Here is a 23,599-nt window from a genome sequence, read left to right as displayed (position 1 = left end):
AATGTGTGTGTTCCAATATACGATACCTCGTACACCAGTAATTACAACCACAATACTTAGGCCTAGATTTAGAGTTTGGCGGTAGCCGTCAAAACCAGCGTTAGAGGCTCCTAACGCTGGTTTTTACCGCCCGCTGGTATTTGGAGTCAGTCAGGAAAGGGTCTAACGCTCACTTTGCAGCCGCGACTTTTCCATACCGCAGATCCCCCTACGCCATTTGCGTATCCTATCTTTTCAATGGGATCTTCCTAACGCCGGTATTTAGAGTCTTGGCTGAAGTGAGCGTTAGAAATCTAACGACAAGACTCCAGCCGCAGAGAAAAGTCAGTAGTTAAGAGCTTTCTGGGCTAACGCCGGTTTATAAAGCTCTTAACTACTGTGCTCTAAAGTACACTAACACCCATAAACTACCTATGTACCCCTAAACCGAGGCCCCCCCACATCGCCGCCACTCTATTAAAAAATTTTAGCCCCTAATCTGCCGCTCCGTACACCGCCGCCACCTTCGTTATCCCTATGTACCCCTAATCTGCTGACCCTAATACCGCCGACCCCATATTATATTTATTAACCCCTAATCTGTCACCCCCAACGTCTCAGCCACCTACCTACACTTATTAACCCCTAATCTGCCGACCGGACCGCACCGCTACTATAATAAATGTATTAACCCCTAATCCGCCTCACTCCCGCCTCAATAACCCTATAATAAATAGTATTAACCCCTAAACTGCCCTCCATAACATCGCCGACACCTAACTTCAAGCATTAACCCCTAATCTGCCGACCGGAGCTTACCGCTACTCTAATACATTTTTTAAATCCCCTAAAGCTAAGTCTAACCCTAACACTAACACCCCCCTAAGTTAAATATAATTTACTCTAACGAAATAAATTAACTATTATTAAATAAATGATTCCTATTTAAAGCTAAATACTTACCTGTAAAATAAACCCTTATATAGCTGCAATATAAATAATAATTATATTGTAGCTATTTTAGGATTAATATTTATTTTACAGGCAACTTTGTATTTATTTTAACCAGGTACAATAGCTATGAAATAGTTAATAACTATCTAATAGCTACCTAGTTAAAATAATTACAAAATTACCTGAAATTAAATCCTAACCTAAGTTACAATTAAACCTAACACTACACTATCAATAAATTAATTAAATACAATACCTACAAATAAATACAATTAAATAAACTAACTAAAGTACAAAAATAAAAAAGAACTAAGTTACAAAAAATAAAAAAATATTTACAAACATTAGAAAAATATTACAACAATTTTAAACTAATTACACCTACTCTAAGCCCCCTAATAAAATAACAAAGACCCCCAAAATAAAAAAAATCCCTACCCTATTCTAAAATTAAAATAGAAAAGCTCTTTTACCTTACCAGCCCTAAAAAGGGCCCTTTGCGGGGCATGCCCCAAAGAATTCAGCTCTTTTGCCTGTAAAAAAAAAACATACAATACCCCCCCCCAACATTACAACCCACCACCCACATACCCCTAATCTAACCCAAACCCCCCTTAAATAAACCTAACACTAAGCCCCTGAAGATCTCCCTACCTTGTCTTCACCACGCCGGGTTCACCGATCGATCCAGAAGAGCTCCTCCGATGTCTTGATCCAAGTACAAACGGGTGGCTGAAGATGTCCATGATCCGACTGAAGTCTTCATCCAAGCGGGAGCTGAAGAGGTCCATGATCGGGCTGAAGTCTTCATCCAAGCGGGAGCTGAAGAGGTCCATGATCGGGCTGAAGTCTTCTATCAAGCGGCATCTTCAATCTTTTTTCTTCCGGATCCATGTTCATCCCGCCGACGCGGAACATCCCTCTTCACTGACGACTTCCCGACGAATGACGGTTCCTTTAAGGGACGTCATCCAAGATGGAATCCATCGAATTCCGATTGGCTGATAGGATTCTATCAGCCAATCGGAATTAAGGTAAGAAAATTCTGATTGGCTGATGGAATCAGCCAATCAGAATCAAGTTCAATCCGATTGGCTGATCCGATCAGCCAATCAGATTGAGCTTGCATTCTATTGGCTGATCGGAACAGCCAATAGAATGCAAGCTCAATCTGATTGGCTGATCGGATCAGCCAATCGGATTGAACTTGATTCTGATTGGCTGATTCCATCAGCCAATCAGAATTTTTCTACCTTAATTCCGATTGGCTGATAGAATCCTATCAGCCAATTGGAATTCGAGGGACGCCATCTTGGATGACGTCCCTTAAAGGAACCGTCATTCGTCGGGAAGTCGTCGGTGAAAATGGATGTTCCGCGTCGGCGGGAAGAACATGGATCCGGAAGAAAGAAGATTGAAGATGCCGCTTGATAGAAGACTTCAGCCGGATCATGGACCTCTTCAGCTCCCGCTTGGATGAAGACTTCAGCCGGATCTTGGACATCTTCAGCCCCCGCTTGGGCTTGGATCAAGAAATCGGAGGCTCTTCTGGATCGATCGGTGAACCCGGCGTGGTGAAGATAAGGTAGGAAGATCTTCAGGGGCTTAGTGTTAGGTTTATTTAAGGGGGGTTTGGGTTAGATTAGGGGTATGTGGGTGGTGGGTTGTAATGTTGGGGGGGGTATTGTATGTTTTTTTTTACAGGCAAAAAAGCTGAATTCTTTGGGGCATGCCCCGCAAAGGGCCCTTTTCAGGGCTGGTAAGGTAAAAGAGCTTTTCTATTTTAATTTTAGAATAGGGTAGGGCATTTTTTTATTTTGGGGGTCTTTGTTATTTTATTAGGGGGCTTAGAGTAGGTGTAATTAGTTTAACATTGTAATCTTTTTCTAATGTTTGTAAATATTTTTTTATTTTTTGTAACTTAGTTCTTTTTTATTTTTTGTACTTTAGTTAGTTTATTTCATTGTATTTATTTGTAGGTATTGTATTTAATTAATTTATTGATAGTGTAGTGTTAGGTTTAATTGTAGATAATTGTAGGTAGTTTATTTAATTTATTTATTAGTTAATTTATTTCGTTAGATTTAAATTATATTTAACTTAGGGGGGTGTTAGGGTTAGACTTAGCTTTAGGGGTTAATACATTTATTAGAGTAGCGGTGAGATCCGGTCGGCAGATTAGGGGTTAATTATTGTAGGTAGGTGGAGGCGACGTTGGGGGCGGCAGATTAGGGGTTAATAAATATAATATAGGGGTCGGCGGTGTTAGGGGCAGCAGATTAGGGGTACATAGGGATAACGTAGGTTGCGGCGGTGTACGGAGCAGCAGATTAGGGGTTAATAATAATATGCAGGGGTCAGCGATAGCGGGGGCGGCAGATTAGGGGTTAATAAGCGTAAGGTTAGGGGTGTTTAGACTCGGGGTACATGTTAGGGTGTTAGGTGCAGACTTAGGAAGTGTTTCCCCATAGGAACAATGGGGCTGCGTTAGGAGCTGAACGCTGCTTTTTTGCAGGTGTTAGGTTTTTTTCAGCTCAAACTGCCCCATTGTTTTCTATGGGGGAATTGTGCACAAGCACGTTTTCGAAGCTGGCCGCGTCCGTAAGCAACGCTGGTATTTAGCGTTGCAGTGGCGGTAAATATGCTCTACGCTCCCTTTTTTGGAGCCTAACGCAGCCCTTCTGTGAACTCTAAATACCAGCGGTATTTAAAAGGTGCGGGGGAAAAAAAGCATGCGTAGCTAACGCACCCCTTTGGCCGCAGAACTCTAAATCTAGCCGTTAGGAAATAACACTTACAAACTGGGTTTATATAAATATTGCTAATTGTAAAATATTCATCTGTTTTATTGGGGTAAAGTAGTTTCGCTGTATAAAATGAGAACTATCTTAGAAGCCACGCAGAAGTGAACAAAGGGCCTAGTTATGTTTATTTCAGCATTCTAGAGGCATACTTGTATTTTTTTTAAATAAATCTAACTCAAGCATGCGGAATTCATAAACAATCTATTACTCTTGTGAAGTGTCTCAGTAAAGCCATTTAAAAGCTGATGAAGTTGTCGTTTGTTATTTTTTTTCTCTTATTTCTCTTGAACTTTTACAAATCTCTTTGAATTCCACAGTTGTCAAGCTTCAATGTCACGGCATGTTTTCACAAAGTTTTATTGAATTTAGGCCAATGTATCACTATAAGGAATTTATAATACTATGTTGAACAAAGTACCTTACAAATTACTGAAAACAAAAAAGGGAAATCTCTTTAGAATTTACTGGCAAATACATGTATCATTCATTTAATCCGTAACAGTGGAGTAATTAAGAAATCACATGAAGGAAAATAAAATTGCAGTATTTACTGGGTGATTTATGTTATCTAGTGTGCCACAAATTATAGAAGTTGCTTTACATATCCTGGACTAACTGAACAATCCTGGTGCGAGCAGTTATAAACAGACAGGTAAACAGATGTGTATAAGTATATAGAGGTGTGTATCACCTTCGTAAGAGTGAGGCATGTGATTTCTAATCACTTTCTCTTGTGTCAAAAACAAACTTCTGTGTTTGTTGTAACAACAAGACATGTGACATTTTTAGTCTGGGAAGCTGTGTTTCCACAATATAATTATCATTGTTTTGTTTTTGTTTTTCAAGTTTGCTTTCTCTTACATTTTTCCTAAATAGAGGTTAGATCAAATGCAGGTCTCTAAATAGAAACATAGAAACATAGAAACATAGATATTGACGGCAGATAAGAGCCATAGGCCCAGCAAGTCTGCCCGACCTTACCTAACAGTATAAACTTATCTAGTTCGTAGGATAGCCCTATGCTTGTCCCATGCATTTTTAAAGTCCCCCACAGTGTTTGTTGCTACTACCTCTTGAGGAAGTTTATTCCATAAATCAATCACTCTTTCTGTAAAGAAGTGCTTCCTCAAATTACTTCTGAATCTACTACCCTTTAGCTTGAGCTCATGACCCCTTGTTCTTGAATTTTCCATTTTATGTAAAATACCCACAGCCTCAGTTTTACTAAACCCTTTAATGTACTTGAAAGTTGCTATCATATCACCTCTTTCCCTTCTCTCCTCTAAGCTATACATATTTAGGTCAATGAGCCTATCCTGGTAAGTTTTATTTTTTAGACCATGTACCATTTTGGTAGCCCTCCTTTGCACAGATTCAAGTTTGTTAATATCCTTCTGAAGATATGGTCTCTAGAACTGCACACAATACTCAAGATGAGGCCTAACTAATGATCTATAAAGTGGCATAAGAACCTTACTATTTCTGCTGCAAATACCTCTACCAATACATCCAAGCATTCTGCTTGCCTTACTCGCTGCATTACTACATTGTTTACTAAGTTTTAAATCATCTGAAATAATAATTCCCAAGTCCTGTTCCTCGTCTGTAACAGTCAGTAAAGTGTCATTGAGTCTGTAATTAACATTTGGATTTTTCTTCCCTAAATGCATTATTTTACACTTTGCTGTGTTAAACTTTAGACCCCAGTCGTTTGTCCAATCCTCCAATTGTTGTATATCACTTCTCATTTTGTCTACCCCCCCTGGAACATCCACTCTGTTGCAAATTTTTGTATCATCTGCAAAGAGACATACTTTCCCCTGTAGCCCTTTGCTGATATCGCAGATAAATATGTTAAACAAAACAGGCCCCAGAACTGACCCCTGAGGAACACCACTAGTAACAGCCCCCTCTGCTGAATGAACTCCATTTACTAAGACACTTTGTTTTCTGTCCTTAAGCCAGCATTCCACCCAGTTCACAATTTTTGAATCTAGACCAAGGAGATATAGTTTGTGAATAAGTTTATTGTGTGGGACGGTGTCAAATGCTTTGCTGAAATCTAGATATGCTACATCAACTGCTCCTCCCTTGTCTAATACTTTTGTTACATAATCAAAGAAGTCAATTAGATTAGTCTGACATGATCTCCCTGAAGTAAAACCATGCTGATTTTGGTCCTCTAAATTGTTTGACTTTATGTAAGTCATAATTCTTTCTTTTAAGAGGCTTTCCATTAATTTCCCTACTACTGAAGTTAAACTAACTGGCCTGTAGTTGCCAGATTCTTCTCTACTGCCCTTTTTATGAAGGGGTATTACATTTGCTATTCTCCAATCATCTGGGACAGCTCCTGTTAATAGTGACTGATTAAACAGATCAGTTAATGGGACAGTTAGCACTGATCGAAGTTCTTTTAAAACCCTTGGATGAATATTATCAGGACCCACTGCCTTTGTAACATTTATTTTTGATAATGCTAACAAAACCTCATCCTCTGTAAAAAGATTACTGTTAAGCTTGTTTCTATTTTGCGTAGCATCCCTTAATGTAGACATTGTATCTTCACAATCTTTAGTGAAAACAGAACAGAAGTAATCATTGAGACAGTCTGCAATCTGCTTATCTCCTTCTATTATTCTACCATCAACTGATTTCAATTTTACTATTCCTACCTTATTTTTTCTTCTTTCACTGATATATCTAAAGAATGTTTTGTCCCCATGTTTTACTGACTGTGCTATCTTCTCTTCTGCATGAGCTTTAACCTTCCTAATTAACTGCTTAGTCTTTTTTTGTTGGAGTCTCCATATTTTCATATCATCATCTGCTTGTGTGTGTCTGTAATTTTTATAAGCTATCTTTTTTGTCTTTACAGCATGTGCTACTTCTTTGGAAAACCAAATTGGTTTCCGCTTTCTTTTACTTTTACAGACATGTCTAATACAGTGTGCGGTTGCATCTAAAATGGCACCTTTCACAAATTCCCACTGTTCTTGAACCCCTGTAATAAGAGTTTTCCCCTTTAAATAGTTCTTTAGGTATTCTCCCATAAATGAAAAATCTGCCGTCCTAAAGTCTAAAACTTTTGTTTTAGTCTGGGTGGACAGTTCCTGAACATGAATACTAAACCAAACAGATTGATGATCACTGGATCCTAAGTTCTCACCTACAGACACATCTGAAACTGTATCACTGTTTGTAAGTATTAGATCTAATATAGCTTCCTTACGAGTTGGTTCCTTGACTAATTGTTCAAGTGATTCCCCTAGCAGAGATTCAAGAATATACCTGCTTCTAGCCGATCTAGCAGAAGGAATCTTCCAGTCTATATCTGGCAAATTAAAGTCCCCCAGTACTATAACCTTACCCTTCATGGTCATTTTGGTTATTTCATCTAATAACAGATTGTCCAGTTTTTCATCCTGCAATGGAGGCCTATATACAACCCCTATTCTAAAAACATTTTTATCTCCAATTTCCAAAGTCACCCAAATACTTTCCACCTCATCATTTGTTCCTACAATTTCAGTAACCTTTATATTTTCATTTACATAGCAGTCTATCTTTTTCTTAAAGGGACAGTAAACACCTTGGTATATCAATTTAAAATGTTAAGTTATGCAAAAAAACAACTCCTAGTGGGGTATAGAAGAGATAAGGTAATAAAATGTTAATTTTCCATCCATTGTTCTCTCCAAGTATTGATCTTTGGTTTATGGACAGATATAGGATAAAGAAGCAAGTATATATACACAATGTAAAGAGATCTGATTATACCTACAAGCTCAATCCATTTTATTAGGTTGTGGCTTCAAAACACAAAACCAGCTACTTCATATACACAAATAAACCTTAAAAATCAAATTCTCATACATTGTATACTCTGCAGCTGGTAAAAAAAAAAAAGTAATTGGAAACACATTAAGGAAAAACAATTTTACAGTATACTGTCCCTTTAAGCTCAGATTGGCTTCTGCAAATAAGCAAACAGTGGGTGGAGTGGTGTTATTGAAAAACTGAGAATGTTTAGAAGTGGTTGATTTATTATTCTATAGGAAGACAACAGCAATGTATTTTAATTACAAGTTGTTTACTGTCCCTTTAACAGATCTTTTGTGTCAACCTGATCATACACAAGTTATTATTAAAGTGACAATTGTTAAATAAATCAGTCATTCTAATTATCGTTTAATTATAAGGTGACAATGTGCTATGCAACTGTATAACATTAGGTGCTTTGTTGTGACATGGTAATAGTTACAAGGCACAAATAATTTCAAACAATAAAGGGACAGAGGGTTACAATCTGATGTACATCACCTTGGCAGAAGTTGGTCATAGTTGAAATGCTACCAAACTCTTATGATTGGTAATTATGATCAGCCTCCCAAGAGCTTCTGACACACACCACTTGCTCTACCACCTATATTTCATAGGTACCAATGTTATATCTCATTAATCCTAACTGTTTCATTGCTCTCATCCCTGGCTCAAACTATCAAATACTAAATAAAACCTGACCCAGTGCCAACAGAATAAATCCTAACCAGGTCCCTTTCCCTATTATTGCCCTACATCCTAAATGACTTAAATATATTGCTGACCAGGCATCTCTAACATGCAGTGGCAGCAAGCGATGTAAATCAACCCCAGTCTACAGTTGTTCACCCCATTGGGCTGAGGAGGAGGGTTAAAAGATAAAAATGACTACTTCCTGCCGCTCTTCTTTTAGGCAGACCACTTCGCACAACTGCCTAATCACACCTAAAGCCACTTGGCTCTGCCCTCAGACCATCTGTAGCTCCATCTCCTATTGCCCTGACTGTACTACTCCTCCACACACCATGTCCTCAACTGTAGAACATCTATGACTCCCCCAAAGAGTTTTTGCCCCTTCATAATAAGTTTTCTGGAACTGCCACTGTTGACATGGTCCCATATTGTATCCCTAAATGTATTATTATTATTCTTTATTTATAAAGCACCAACAGATTCTGCAGCGCTGCCCATGGGTACAAAGATAAAAGTACAATGGAGAAACAATACAATAAAAGACAACATTTTACAAACAAATACTAGGGGAATTGAAGACTCTATTCCCGTGAGAATTTACAATCTAGATTAATACATTATCTTCCCTGCTGCCAAATACCCCCAAACATAATCTCCCATCACAATTATCCTTCTTATACTATTAACCCCAGCACAATTTCCCTTAACATGATCTCCCCCTTCAACAAATGTGGATGTGCTAAATTACGGCAGTGGGCTTATCTACAGTAATGCTGATTGGTTAAAGGTATTAAACATAAAAAAGAGATGAGAATGAAGATGAATCAGATATAGTGTATATATATACATATATATATATATATATATATAGTATATATCTATATTATTTTTTATGTGGTTTGGTTAATAAGAAAATTTGCAATGGGGGAAACATTAAGGGAGTTTTTTTAATGGTGGTTGGCGTAATGGGATTCTTAGAATAAATAGGGGTGTTTGCAGTGGATGGGCCCCTTGGTTGTTAGGAGGGTCATTGAAGTGAAGACCATGTCATGCAGCATTAGGGTTTATTGCAATGGATGGATTAACTCAATGAACAGGATTTTTTCTTTTTGATCCTTTACACAAAGTTTTGTTTGTCAAAAAGCTGTTGACTTACATCTAACTGCAATCGTACATAATAGAGGAAGTTACAGGAAGTTACTGTTGCTAATCTTTTGTAGCAGCTTCTACAGAAAGTTACACATGTAGGTGTCTCTCATGGCTGACCTTCCACTAATAATAGGAACAGGACTGGCTCTTAGTGATGGATCTGTCTCTATCAATGGCGGATCTAATGAAATCTAGGTTTGTAAAAGATGCAACATGGCTGACAATATTAATGCAAGATGCATCTATGAGGATGTAACCCTAGACAATTGTATCTCATATTTCTCACAACCAGTTGCCAGGAATGAATGGGGGGGGGGGGGTCATACAACTCCACTTATAAGCAAGGGATCCTTTTTTTTTTTTTTAAATCTTTTTTATTGATTTTAACAATTATTAATCTTGACACCAAAAACATCAATCAATGAACAAAGGAAAAAGATATATCAACGTATGCATTACTAGTACATGCATTATTTACAGAAAAAAAAACAAGTCAACAAACATTACAATAATGCAATATTATTAATAAAGCTGACATGGTCATTAATTAAAAAAAAAAGATCAGCTATATAAAGTAAATTATTCATCAGACTATTTGGGGGGCTGGGAGGGTGGGGTAGAAGAGAGAAGAAAAAGAAAAAATCTTCCTCTTCCCCTTTTCCCTTTATATACAGTATATGTTACCAAATTCCCAGTAGAACTATTTCACTATTTCTGAAGGGATAAATAAGATGTTCTATTTCATTTGAAGAGAAACTTTTGACAAATGGAGACCATTTCTCAAAAAAAGTATAGATATCTCTGTCATTATTCATATCTACATTGTGATAAACAAGGAATCCTTAATTGGTAACACATTTGGAGAGTATAAGAATGGGGCGGCATCATTCCACAGAACTACTTCTCAAGATCTGCTGCCATTCCAATCCTGCTGCCCTAGGCACAGGCCTAGTTGGCCTAGGCCAGAATACACCCCTTATGGTATTCTAATCCATTAGAAGTTAGAAATTAACTAAGCCACGTGCATTACATATGCAATGTAACCTTGTTTTCTTACATTTAAATTTGGTAAAAACAAAAATACCATTTTAATTGCGCTGATATTTCAAGTTGAGCGAAATCGCGATTGCGCTAGTGCAGGAAACAGCCACAGACAAAAAAGGGGACATGCATTTGCAGAATACTGCACATGCCTACAGTTATTTCTCTCTTGCGTGAGTGTGTGTCTTTGTGTGGGAGTGTCTTTCTGTGTGTGAGAGAGTATGTATCTTTCTGTTTGTGTCTTTCTGTGTGTGTGAGTTTGTGTGAGAACGATTGTGTATGTGAGTGTGTGTGAAAGACTGTATGTGTGAGAGAAAATGTGTGTGAGTGTGTGTGTTAGTGTGTGAGAGTGTTAGTCAGGGCCATCTTTAACACAGGGCAAAAGGGGCAGCTGCCCAGGGCCCAGTCTCTGTTGAGGGGCCCAAGAGTCCTAAATTTTTTTTATTATTATTATTTTTTTTTTATGGTTCATACCAGACTGCTGATGTGACATGGGGAACACACACATTCAGTCCTAATACTGTCCCAGTCAAAAGTACTTTGCTTATATTTAAAAAAAAAAAAAAAAACTGTGCCAGACCGTGCCGGTGTCATGTGACATACCAAGCTATTGCCATGTGCTGTTTTAGATGTGCACTGTGCAGCACTGAATGCAAAGCCCTAACTCGGCATCCAGCCATTTCCACTGCGTCAGAAAAGGTCCTATTGGGGTTACCACTTTTACCAGGTAACTGTTCTGGTTGTGGGGACTGTTTCTGGGTAGGGCTGACTGTAGGCGAATGCAGCAGAAAGCTGGAGCGGCAGGCACATGAGGATTTGAGCATCTGTGCAGCTGCATACACTGCTCTCTTCAGTCTTGAGGCTGTGTGACTCATCTAACACTGTATCCATGCAGCCTTGGACAGACAGCATCCAGTCTACTGGTCCCCTTAGCCCTGCTCTTTCTGATGTGGCCCTAAGATCAACTAACTGAAATTTGTTAGGGGAACAGTGTTTTGTAGAAAGGTGTCAGTGGGAAGAATAAGTGAATGCACACACGCCCCTCCCCATGCAGCATTGTCTAGCTCTAGTGCAGGGTGAGAGGGAACTTGTTCCTAGCAAAGAAGCAACATGTGTTGCTGTGGCTGATGTATAGTGTCATGCTGATACTTCACACATTAATGTAAGGTTTATTTTTATAGTTTTTATTTTCTCTCTGTCTCAGATTTTACAGCTTCCCATAGTAGTTCTGCTGTTCCAGTCAGTAAACTTATATTTGTCTGCACCTCCATGCTTCCTCCTCAGTCTTTACCTTGCTGTGCTCCTGTTGACTGCCCTAAATCTCTTTAACCAGCTAACCTCACACCAGATTCACATTCAAAAGAATATTAAATGAATCCACAGTGGAGGAATTTATATATTTATTTACTTATTAGTACTGCTTAGGTGCAGTTTCACATATTGCAATTTATTTCATTTTTTTTTATATGATAAGCCCAGCAGTGGATGATCCACCGCTGGGCTAATAATTAAAAATAAAAATTGATTTAGTTGTTTTTTTTGCGATGTTGGGGTGGAGAGCGAAATTGCATGGGGTGGGGGGCCCAAGAAAATTTTTGCCCAGGGTCCAGTCAATATTAAAGACGGCCCTGGTGTTAGTGTTAGTGTGTGTATGCATGAGTGTCTTTGTGTGTGAGACAGTGAGAGCCTGTGTAAAACAGAGTATTTTGTGTATTAGAGTGTGTGAGAGTGAGCTATTATACATAGTCTGTACTCCTAAATGTAATCCTTATTAATTTCAAAAAGGCTTCATCGACTGAATTGTGGTATTACCAAGTGGCCGCCTGCTGTTAAAAATCGATTGCTGTTTTATCAAGGAGTAGGAAGTCACCATAAAGTAATCTAAAACAGAGGAGTAAAGCTACTGAATTGCATTTTCTGCTCAGATGCTGACATCAGAAGCCATCCGTTAATGGGCATGCACGCACTCATTACAATAAAAATGGGATCTTGAGAATGAGGTTTCTTAAAAGGACAGTAAACACCTTGACATAATAAGACATTTCTGGCTATAGAATAAATGTTTTAAATCAAAGTAACATCCTTTTTACTGCAATTATTTTCTCAAAAGCCAATCTGGGCTTTAGTCCACAGACAACAAGGCTAGCCACTATCATAAAGTTGGAATAAAATGCATTGTTATGCAGTTAGGGCTATGACGCAGAGTTAGCCTTGGAAATGTTCAGAGATTTAGAAACTGCTCATTTTTCAAAGGTAAATTACAGGAAAATTGATCAAAATTAATAATGAAAATATATTGAAAATGGCTTGATTATGCATAACTCAAGGTGTTTAATATCCTTTAGGTTTGCTACCCAGCCAGTAATTTATCGATATGCCTGATATTTTTAAGGTTTAGGTCAAAGATGAAAATAAAGATTAAATATAGAAATAAAGATGCTATCATTGTGAAACTTATTCTAAGTGTGTTTGAATCTAATTAAAAGCCACTGATCATTTAAAATAATTCCTGGCAGCTATAGTTCCTAATATATGCTGTATAATTATTTATGCAATTGTATGCTAATTAACATGTTTAGTATTTTAATCCAGAAAAGGTGGCAAATCTACAGTCCCTTTAAATGTATATTCCACCTTTATCTTTATTCTAGCAATTACAAATTTTAAATACAGTTAATAAGTATTGGACTTTGTGTATGTAAAGAAATAAAAGATAAAGAGGTCTGCTTTTACTTCAGACTCAGCCAATTTAAATATACATGCTCTTAAGAACAATGGGCTGAAGTTTGCATGAACAAAAATAACCTTTCAAATTAAAAAATAAACACGCAATATCCCATACATGTAATACTATACAGTTTGTATTTTTTCTGGCCCATCTCAAAAGTTCCCTTACAGTCCCCAGCCACCAGCTATTCACAGTCGTATATATATGTTATGTATACACTGTGAACACTTGCACATACTAAATATCAGCAGTTGCCTCACAAATTGAGCATATAAAAAGACTGTGCACAATTTAATAATGGAACTAAAAAAATAAAGTGCTTGCTCTGTCTTAATGCTGAAAAGTTAATGTTGACCTTAGTATTCTTTTAAAGGGAAACCAATTTTACCATACAATGGCCCTTTAAATCATATTGTAAGTATCAGGCAGCTACGTAGTTTAATAGGCTTAATAGGTTTTTAGATGAGATTAAAGGGTGCAATGTATTTCTGATGACTTATACCAGCTGCAGAGTTTAAAATGTATGGGAGATTTAAGATTATTTTTGTATATGAAATAGCTATTTTTTGCTAGTTGAAACCACAACCTATAAAATATGGATGTACTTGCAGAAGAGCAGACACATTTATCTTTTTTCTCTCTCTCAATGCAACAGCCTTCTTATCTTATCTCTGTCTGATTACACAAAAAGCAATTAAAAATGGATGTTTTATTACAAATATATCACATCCCCCACTGAGAGTTTAAATTAATCTGCAGATTCTTGTTTGTATAGCTTTAATACAGCCAATACTTATCTGCTGAAATGTTCTGAATAGGTGGGGAAACAACAGGCAAAATGAGTTATTTAAAATGCCAAATTTAAAGTAATGTAATATACACCAGCAGGTAAAGTGATGGACTGGTGGAAACACATTAAAATTGAGAACATTTTACATTACATTATCCCCATATTTTCCGCTCTATTTTACAAGTCACCTTTCCTTTTCTAACAAACCATCTTCCTCCTTTCCTCCTCCTCTTCTCTCTCATTTTCCATAATTTTCCTGCATTTCCTCCTCTTCTAACTTCCCCTCTGGGTTTGCTCAATGTATTCCCCCTTCATTGCTTTATCCTAGATTTATTTATTTCCAACCTTGTCTTCCTTTTCATGTCTGTTTCCCTTTCTATCTTATTACTTACCACTCTCTATCCCTCCCATCCCTACACCTCTCTCTCAACCTCACATTTTCCTCTTTCCTGAAGTAGTAAATCCCACAATGTACCCAGATTAGCTAAAAGACTCATTCTTACCTTTATGAATTCACCAGAAAGCAGAAAGCGACACTGTTCATAGACTTTTTCAGGGTCACTCCTTTCTAACATTAGATATCATTTAAAGGCTGTCACAATATTTGTCACACAAGCTGTGTAAAATAAAGTCAGGAGCAGGTAAGTACAACTACCTGTAGAAAACTATTGGTTTGTATTGGTGTTATAGAATTAGCAAGATAATAACCATTTCTCCTTATTGCAGAGTATAAAATACTACTAATTAAAATTGTATTATATAAACTACTGATCTATCTATGTATTTATATATCTCTATCTATCTATTATCTATCTATCATCATCCATGTATCTATATCTATCTAATCTTTCATATATCATCTATCTATGTATCTATATCTATCATATATATCTAATCTATCATCTATCTATCTATCTATCTATCTATCTATCTATCTACACTTTATTATATCACTTCACATATTAATATTTATGAAAAATTAAGCAGTTATGTGTCATTGAGAAATGAATCTTTTATTATTGAAGTTATTGCTAAAAATGTTTGTTTTCACATGCAATTCCTCGTCTAACCACAAGGACTGTTGCAATGTTTCAGATTCTATCTCTAGGACCCTGAAAACTAGTAGATTTTACAGCTGTCTGACCATGGGAGGAGATATAGGAAAACAACTTTAGTTAGGCTGTCTCTTTTCCCCTTCCTTTTTACACTCTCTTTCTAACCCTTTTAACACATTCTGTTTCTCTCCTTTCCTTCTCTTTACAAAGCCACCCTACAATCTATACATAACACAGCATCTTTCTCAGTCCTAACCTGCAACCAAAGAGCAACTAAATAGAAAACAGCAAGCTTACATTAATTTGTAGTGTATGTTGTAATGCAATCTTGCAACCCCATATCCAACCTTAAATAGCAACCCCAGGACATATGATTACCTACAAAACGTCCAGCATTAAGGATCAAGACTGGCCCTGCCTTCTTCTCATGGTCTGGCTGCAGCAAGAGGATTACAGATAAATGCATATTGGAAGAAACTGGTCATTTTTGCTTGTTTTTTAACTGAAACTCTGAAAACCACACCAAAAAAACTAGATCTCCCAAATCTCTCATTTTTCACGTCAAACGTGGACAACGTCATGCAAAGAAGAGTCTGGACTGGTAAAAAGGTATACAGTCCCTCCACCTTGAATGTTTTTTTTTGACAAGACCTCTATATAAGATTTAAAGTGTTTATTTTTTTTGCACAGCTGGACTTTTTTCTTTTTAGCACATAACCTATTACAAGCATAAAGTGAACACATGCACAGCTTTCAAAGGCTGTTTTTTTTCTACAAAAGGTTACAAATTAACAGCAAATGCATGAGGTTTATTTTATTTACTTATTATTAAGGGCAAAGGACGCTGAATTGCAAAATGTTTTAGTGCAGAAAGATAAGAATGCTGAAAGCTGTTTTTCTTCTCTATACTGCTGCAAAAATCTAGACTAGTCTGCAAAATATGCTTGTACGACTTCTTACAAAAACCTTAGTGTTAAAGCTTGCTTTTTTTTTTTTTTTTTTGCTTGAGGGAGAAAAGTTGTACTAGGGCTGTATTTGTTTTTTTTTGCAAGAATGGCAATTAAATAAAAATGCAATTAAAAGCAGTGCCATTAACTCACTGTACTGTGCAATGTAGTATAATGTAGCTATATTCGAAAAGCCTATTCATTTCCTTTTCACAGCTGTTAGCAAAACTAAAGGTATGAAAATAGTCTGCAAAAGTTGCACGTGTGCTTTTTTTCATATATATGAAGTAAATAGCCTTATCTGTGGCGTTTTTAACACATTGCCAAGCCTGAATGTCAGAATGCAGTTACTGTATTGAAATTTTTTTTTAAGCTGCTGCCTATATAATTACTTTTTTTTCATTTTTCTTCAATGTTATTGACTATGCATTCTTACAACTGAAATATAATTTAGCTTTATTTTTTTACTTAATCTGCCACTGTGAATCAACTGGCCTTGTTTTAGGGTTCCAAATTATTTTGTGGTGCAAACACTCAGGTTGAATATATATGTTTGGTGCTTTTTATTTTTGATTGTAGCAAAACCCCATAAACCACACAGGCCATAAATGTTTATTTGTGACTGGAGATTTTCCTTACATTTTGCACATATTAATATAAATATTTTATAAGCTGAATTTTATTTTAATTTTGCAAGCTTTCCTGCCTTACTTGCCTATAATTGTTAATTTTCTGCAGTCTATTGCAGAACCATTTTCAGAATCCAAAATAGAAATTTACTGGTTTAAAAAACCCAGATTCTCATTTTTTTTGTAATCAATGGGATAACTACGTTGCAAATTTAAAGAAAATACTAATACTAGAAAAACTATCCTAAATTAGAGTTACTAACTTTCCCAGATATATATTAAAATTATTTTTGATTTATTTCCTTTATGATTTAGGTAATTAAATAAATGACCCAGTTTCGATAAGCTGCAAATATTTTGAATTTACTTGTTTACATTTATATATTTGTGCCTTTCATTAGATCTAGTCTTACGGAAAAAAATTATATTTATGGAAATTGGCTGCTAATAATTTTCAAGAAATAGTAAGATTTGGTACAAAGACCTTTTTAAGGTATATATATTTCTTTAGTTCTGTAATTAAAACTACATTACAATTGTTACCAAAGGTGATCAATTAGTGGACTTTTTCAGAATTTATACTTTTGAGAAAACAAAATCAAAATGATGTAATTGAAGTTGTTCTGCAACCTGGTACTACACACACAATTGCTTTTACCCTCTTGATAAACTGTGCATTAATTTTTGAATAGAAGATACATTTTTGTGATCTATGACTTAAGTGACAAACGGGGTGAACTTACAACTGTTTTTTTTATTCACTGGAAAAAGGTGCATCAATCCTCAAGGGAGGAACATTTTTTGTGACACTGAATTTATTTAGGCACTTTAAATCATAATTTTTCTTGATGGGAGATCCTGATTAATAATGATATTACTATATCAGAAGTAATCTCTTTGAACAGTGGACAATATAGAGTAAAATGCATTTGGGAGGTGAGAAAACTCATTAATCCCTTATCCTGTTATGGGATTTTGTTCTGAAAAGTGCTATTTTTAAAGAAAATATATCAAGATACAACTGCATATTTTTAGTATACAAGATAAAAATAGAACTATATATTCCAACTGAAGTCTTGGAGTTATTTTGTTTTCAGAAAAGAAAAAAAAATTGCATTTTTTTGGGATTCCAGGACGTGATTATTTTTATGTTCATGGGGAAAAAATACATTAATCTACTGGTTTGTAGGTTAGGAAAGAACTGATCCAGATATCCTCACAATTTGCAAGTGATGGAGGATGTAAAAAAATGTGGGTATCTGCGCAAGCAGAAATCCATGAGGAGGAGGTTTTTTGTTCTTCGTAATTCTGGGCCCCGAGGTCCAGCAAGAATTGAATACTATGAGAATGAGAAGAAATTCCGAACTGCTGAGCGCATTGGTGGTTCACGCGGGATGCTTAACCTGGAAGAAGTTTTCGGTGTGAACAAAAGGGCGGATGCCAAAAGGAGATTTCTATTGGTGCTGTATACACGCGATGGAGGACTTGCCGTTTCAGCTGAGGGAGAGGATGAGCAGGAGGAGTGGTACCAGGCAATACTGGAGCTGCAGGTTCAAGGTATATATTGATGTATAATTGTCATTTTCAAAGCTTTGGTGAAAATTATAAGTGAAACATACATCTTGAAAACTATGTTTTGTTGTATAGTTCCGTTATTTCCACTTATTGTTCCTCTGCATATATAGTGGCACTTTTGCCACTGTCTGCTTTGTTAGTGGGTATGTTAATATGCCCTAGTGTGAGACTTGCACTCTATTTATTATGCATTATGTATGGTATGATGTAGACCTAAATAGCTATCACTAACTATTCTATTTTAGATGTTATAGCAGTGCATTAGAGACATTGCTGCTATAAGTGCAGTTTGCCTTACATACTGTATAACGTTTATGTAATGGTATAGCTTTTTTTGGCCTTTTAAAGGGACCGTTAACTCCAATATTTTTATTGTTTAAAAAGATAGATAATCCCTTTATTAACCATTCCCCAGTTTTTCACAGCTAACATGGTTATATTAATATACGTTTTACCTCTGTGATTACCTTGTATCTAAGCCTCTTCTGAAAGCCCCCTGATCACATTACTTTTTTATTTGTTATCTATTGACTTGCATTTTAGCCAGTTAGTGCTGTGTTGTGCACAACATCACGGGTGTGAGCACAATGATTATCTATATAATATGGCCCACATGAACTAACAGTCACTTGTGAAAAGCAAATAAAAAAAGCATGTGATAAGAGGCTGGCTGTAGTGGCTTAGAAACAGGCAGAAATGGAGAGGTTTAAAGGTTATGAAGTATATTAATATAACAATGTTGGTTGTGCAAAGCTGGGGAATAGCTAGTAAAGGCATTATCTATCTTTTTAAACAATAACAGTTTTGGTGTTGACTGTCCCTTTTTAAACTATTGAAGGGGCTTAGGAATCGAAAAATATATCACCAAGAAATCCAACAGCTTTCTTCAAGGTCCCATAAAATTCACAAGTCTTGTATAAATGCACTGCTATGCTTTATGAACACAGAATTTCCCAGTATCCTACAGACTCTAACAAAGACTGTAATCTACATCTGCTTACTATATCAGGTTTCAAAAATGAGAAATTGTTTTCTAATCTGAGTTCCACTGATCACAGCTGATACAGTTATGTTAAAGTGGACGAGGTGCTGGTGTATGCACTGAACGTGTAATTTTTATTTTGTAAAACTTTTATAAACTTTAAGGGACAGTAAAGTCAAAATTAACCCTTCATGATTTTAAACAAATTTCCAATTTTCTTTTATCATCAAATTTGCTTTGTTCCATTGGTATTCTTTGTTGAAAAATAAACTTAGGTAGGCTCATATGCTAATTTTTAAGTATTTGAAGGCTGCCTCTTATCTCAGTGCATATTGACAGTTTTTCATAGCTATTCAGCGCTAGTTGATGTGTGCCATATATATAACCTTGTACTCACTCATGTGGAGTTATTTATGACTCAGCACTGATTGGCTAAAATACAAGTCTGTCAAAAGAACTGAAATAAAGGGGCAGCCTGCAGAGGCTTAAATACAAGGTAATCACAGCGGTAAGAAGTATATTAATATAACCGTCTTGGTTATGCAAAACCCCTGCAAAGGTTTTAAACACATAGTTAAAGTATGCTCAGGAGATGCAGAGCACTGATGGTCCTGAGCAGAAACTGCTGGTCACCCAATCAGCTGTGATAGTCGCACAGCTGGGTTGTGCAGCTCCCGTTGCTGATTGAGTCAGTAGTCTTGTCTGCTCCGGACCAGCAGTGTTCTGTTGCTCCCAGATGTTTTTTAAACTATGTGTTTAACACCTTTTGTGAGGGTTAAATATATTGGCCCACATTTATGAAGATCTGTGTGGACAAGGTTCTCATCGGGAGAACCTGTCTACTCTGCACCCATTCTGGCCTGTGGATTATCATCTTCTGCCAGAAATGAATCGCAATTTCATGGGCAACACCAATTGGTTGTGCGCAAGCAGAGCTTGTTAGTCATGCCAGACTATTAAAGTGAAAGTTAATTTTATCGCTTTACAACACATCCAAGTATTGTATATCATCAACATATTAAGATCGCAATATTTTTTTTTTTTTTTTATTGTTTTAATTTTGAGTTTTATTTTAACTTTTAATTTTCCTACCGTTATCGTTCATGCTCCGCCCATCTTACACTTCCTATCTTTCTGTGTCTTGACGTATAGAGTGGTCCCACCCGCTCTATACGTAGCTCAAATGCGCGTTCACAAGCACAGAGCGAATTGCGCATGCGCGAATCGTAAATCTTACCTTCAATGCGCATGCGATTCTGTAATGAGCCGGTGTACAACGCGCATGCGTGAATCGCAGTGGAAACTTAGTACTCCAATGAATAACACAGTGTATTCATTCAGTACTATGCTATTTGCGCAACTTACTTATAATTAATGATCGCTAGTTATGTGATGTGCTTCAATGTTGCCGAGATGAAGTCTAAACAGATGACGTTCTCGGCTGTTCCCACACAAAAGGTATGCGCGAATCGTGAACACGCGTCCTAAATAATGATCACAAAAAATATTTGCCGCATGCGCAAATGAATACATAGGCGGATGACGTCGCCTCGCGGCCGCCTAACAGACAGAAAGTCAATTGGTAGATGTTAAAACGTGATCAGGAAGTAAAATGAGAAGAAAAAAAAAAAACGGGTTGAATTGTAAGTAGAAAAATATAAACTTTATTTGCGGAGAAAAATGCATTTACATCAAAATTTGTACAAAATCATTAATGAAACACCTATTGATTTTAAATCAACTATGTAACTGAAGATAGCAAAGCACCTAACTTTACTTTCACTTTAAAGGAACACTGAACCCACATTTTTTTTCTTTCATGATTCAGATAGAGCATGACATTTTAAGCAACTTTCTAATTTACTCCTATTATGAATTTTTCTTCATTCACTTGCTATCTTTATTTTAAAAGCAGGAATGTAAATCTTAGCAGCCAGCCCATTTTAGGTTTGGCACCATGGATAGCGCTTGCTTATTTGATGCTTTCATTTACCCACCAATAAGCAAGCATAACCCAGGTTCTCAACCAAAAATGGACCGGCTCCTATGCATCATATTCCTGCTTTTTAAATAAAGATAGCAAGAGAACAATGAAAATTTGATAATAGGAGTAAATTAGAAAGTTGCTTCAAATTGCATGCTCTATCTGAATCATGAAAGAAAAAATTTGGGTTTAGTGTCCCTTTAAGTCCGGGCTGTCTGGCATTCATACAACCACTGCGTCTTAACTTCTGGTTAAACAAACCTGCACCAAAACTGCCCTTCATAAATGGGGGTCATAGCATGATAGAATTACTAGTATTAAAGTAAAGTGTTCTAATGAATTAGCATGTCATTTTCCCACTTTAATGGTTCTTTAAAGGGACAAGTCAAAAATAAAATGTAATGATTCAGAAAGAGAATACAATTTCAAAAATAAAAATGTCTTCTGTTCTCAGATTTGCCTCTTTATCTTTTGTGTACTTTGTTCAAACTTAGCTATTTTCCATGCAAGCATATTCAGCACATTCATTGAGCACAGCTGGCAATGCTGGCATATAACATTTGTGAGACGTGTAAAGCTCTTAAATAGACATGAAACCCAAATGTTTTCATAGATGATTCAGAAATTGCATGCCATTTTAAACAACTTTCCAGTGTATTTCTGTTTCTGTTTTTTGTTCTCTTTGTATCCTTTGTTAGAAAATGATACCTAGGTAGGCTCAGAAGCTGCTGATTGGTGGTTGCACATATATGCCTCTTGTCATTGGCTTACAGATAGTTCCCAGTAGTCCTTCAACAATGGATACCAAGACAATGAAGTACATTGGGAAAATGTTTAAAATTGTATGATATATATAATTTCTGATTCATGAAAGAAAAATGTTGGGTTTCATGTCCCTTTAAGCCTAGCTATACATTTTTGTTTTAAGAAAAGGAGCAAGTTTGCACAAAGGATATCGGGAGAAAGAGGCAAATTTGCCAGAACTTAATTTCAGCGTTCATTTAACCTCTTTATGATGCTACTATACTCTGCATACTGTCCCTCCATAGTGTTACCAGAACTCTAGTAGCGTGGGTATTGCCAACAGCGGCGAGACTGCAAATTTCTGCATGCATCACTGCTGAGTTTAATTTTCACTTGTGTGCCCCTTTAAATAAGAGCAAATCGGAGGATTCAAAATCTTTACACCCTAAGATACTATTTGGAAGCTTTATGACATCTTTATGGGAAATGGTGACTTTAGTTCACTTATAACCTATTCATTTCTAGATCGGTGATTCCTAATCAGGTTGTCTGAACATCAGTGTAGTATCACCAGCATGGGGTTGTAACAAAAAAAAAAAAAATTGGACTAAAGGTTGTGTTTGTGTGACAGTCTAAGGGTTGGGTAAAATACTTGTACTATATAGAGCATGTACCACTTTATATATTTTGAGTTTATTCTAAGCTTAAAATAAGTAACCTGTTCAAATATTTTAAGTCAGGGGTATCTGTGCAACAACAACAAAAAAAAGGTTGGGGTTTGTTCATCTATACACATATACCTCTTTGGGGGGTGTTTTGCAGAGCTAGAACTCAGTAGTCCTTGCTAGGTCCAAAAGGAGGGTCCACATTACTATGGAAACCAGGCCTGCACACCGTAGAGGTGGGTTGCTGAGGAGATGCTGGCGTCATTGACATTGTTTATCCTGCAGAACATTACTCCCTTAACCCATCAACTGCAGAAATGTACTCCTTAACCGTTCTCCAATAGAGGATCGCTTAGTTAAAGGGACATAAAACAAGTTGGGATAGAGTCAAAATAGTATAATATGCACTTTAATTACTTTACCTGCAAATTTATACTGCAGTGCCTCGCAATTAACCCTTTCTTTTTAGTTTCTGAATTGTAAAGCTCTTAACTCCCCCCACACATTTCTTTCCATGGCTGTATCTATATCTATTATTTTGTTAGAATGCAAAAGTGAATAGGGATGTGAATTCAGTTAAAATATAATGGGGGGGTGGAGATGGCTGCTCCAGGCAGCTTACCTATGTAATTTAATTTTGCTTATTTTTGAAAATTATTTTAAAATACTTGCCAGCAATTTTTAAACAATTTTTTTTTATGCAACTATTTTTAATTAATTAGCCCTTTTAACATATGCACAGATCTCAACCTGTTTTATGTCCCTTTAACGTTTCCCTTTCCAACAGAAAAAAACATTATTTTCTTAACCCTATTGTCTCTCTAAGCTTTGCCATTAACCCTAACCAAGCTCAAGGCATATGTCAGTATTAACATAGTTTAAAAATAAATAAATTGTGATTTATTGAAGTTTGTCCTCGTAGAAAGGCTTATCCATCATTTATTGAATATTAACTGCTGTAACACACTTTTGAGGTGTACATCTATTAAATAGACATGTGTGACAGATATTGTAAATAAAATTGCTACATTTAAAAAAAAAAAAATGGTATGTATATA

At 36.4% G+C, this 23,599-nt stretch overlaps 1 protein-coding gene across 2 annotated transcripts in view; it reads left to right on the top strand.

Annotated features, from left to right (window-relative positions):
• Nucleotides 1-15,116: 15,116 nt before the first annotated feature.
• The window catches only part of LOC128663834 (insulin receptor substrate 1), an 80,047-nt gene continuing 71,564 nt past the window's right edge, over nucleotides 15,117-23,599 (top strand). For both annotated transcript variants that reach the window (XM_053718360.1, XM_053718359.1), the window contains exon 1: nucleotides 15,117-18,148. In XM_053718360.1, the coding sequence (XP_053574335.1) occupies nucleotides 17,824-18,148 (325 nt within the window). In that variant the 5' untranslated portion in view covers nucleotides 15,117-17,823. The remainder of the gene's footprint in view (nucleotides 18,149-23,599) is intronic.

This window comes from Bombina bombina, chromosome 6 (assembly GCF_027579735.1).
Source record: "Bombina bombina isolate aBomBom1 chromosome 6, aBomBom1.pri, whole genome shotgun sequence".
In the NCBI taxonomy this organism is placed as follows: Eukaryota; Metazoa; Chordata; class Amphibia; order Anura; family Bombinatoridae; genus Bombina; species Bombina bombina.
Note: the sequence above shows the minus strand (reverse complement) of the source record. Positions and strands in the feature narration are given on the sequence as shown.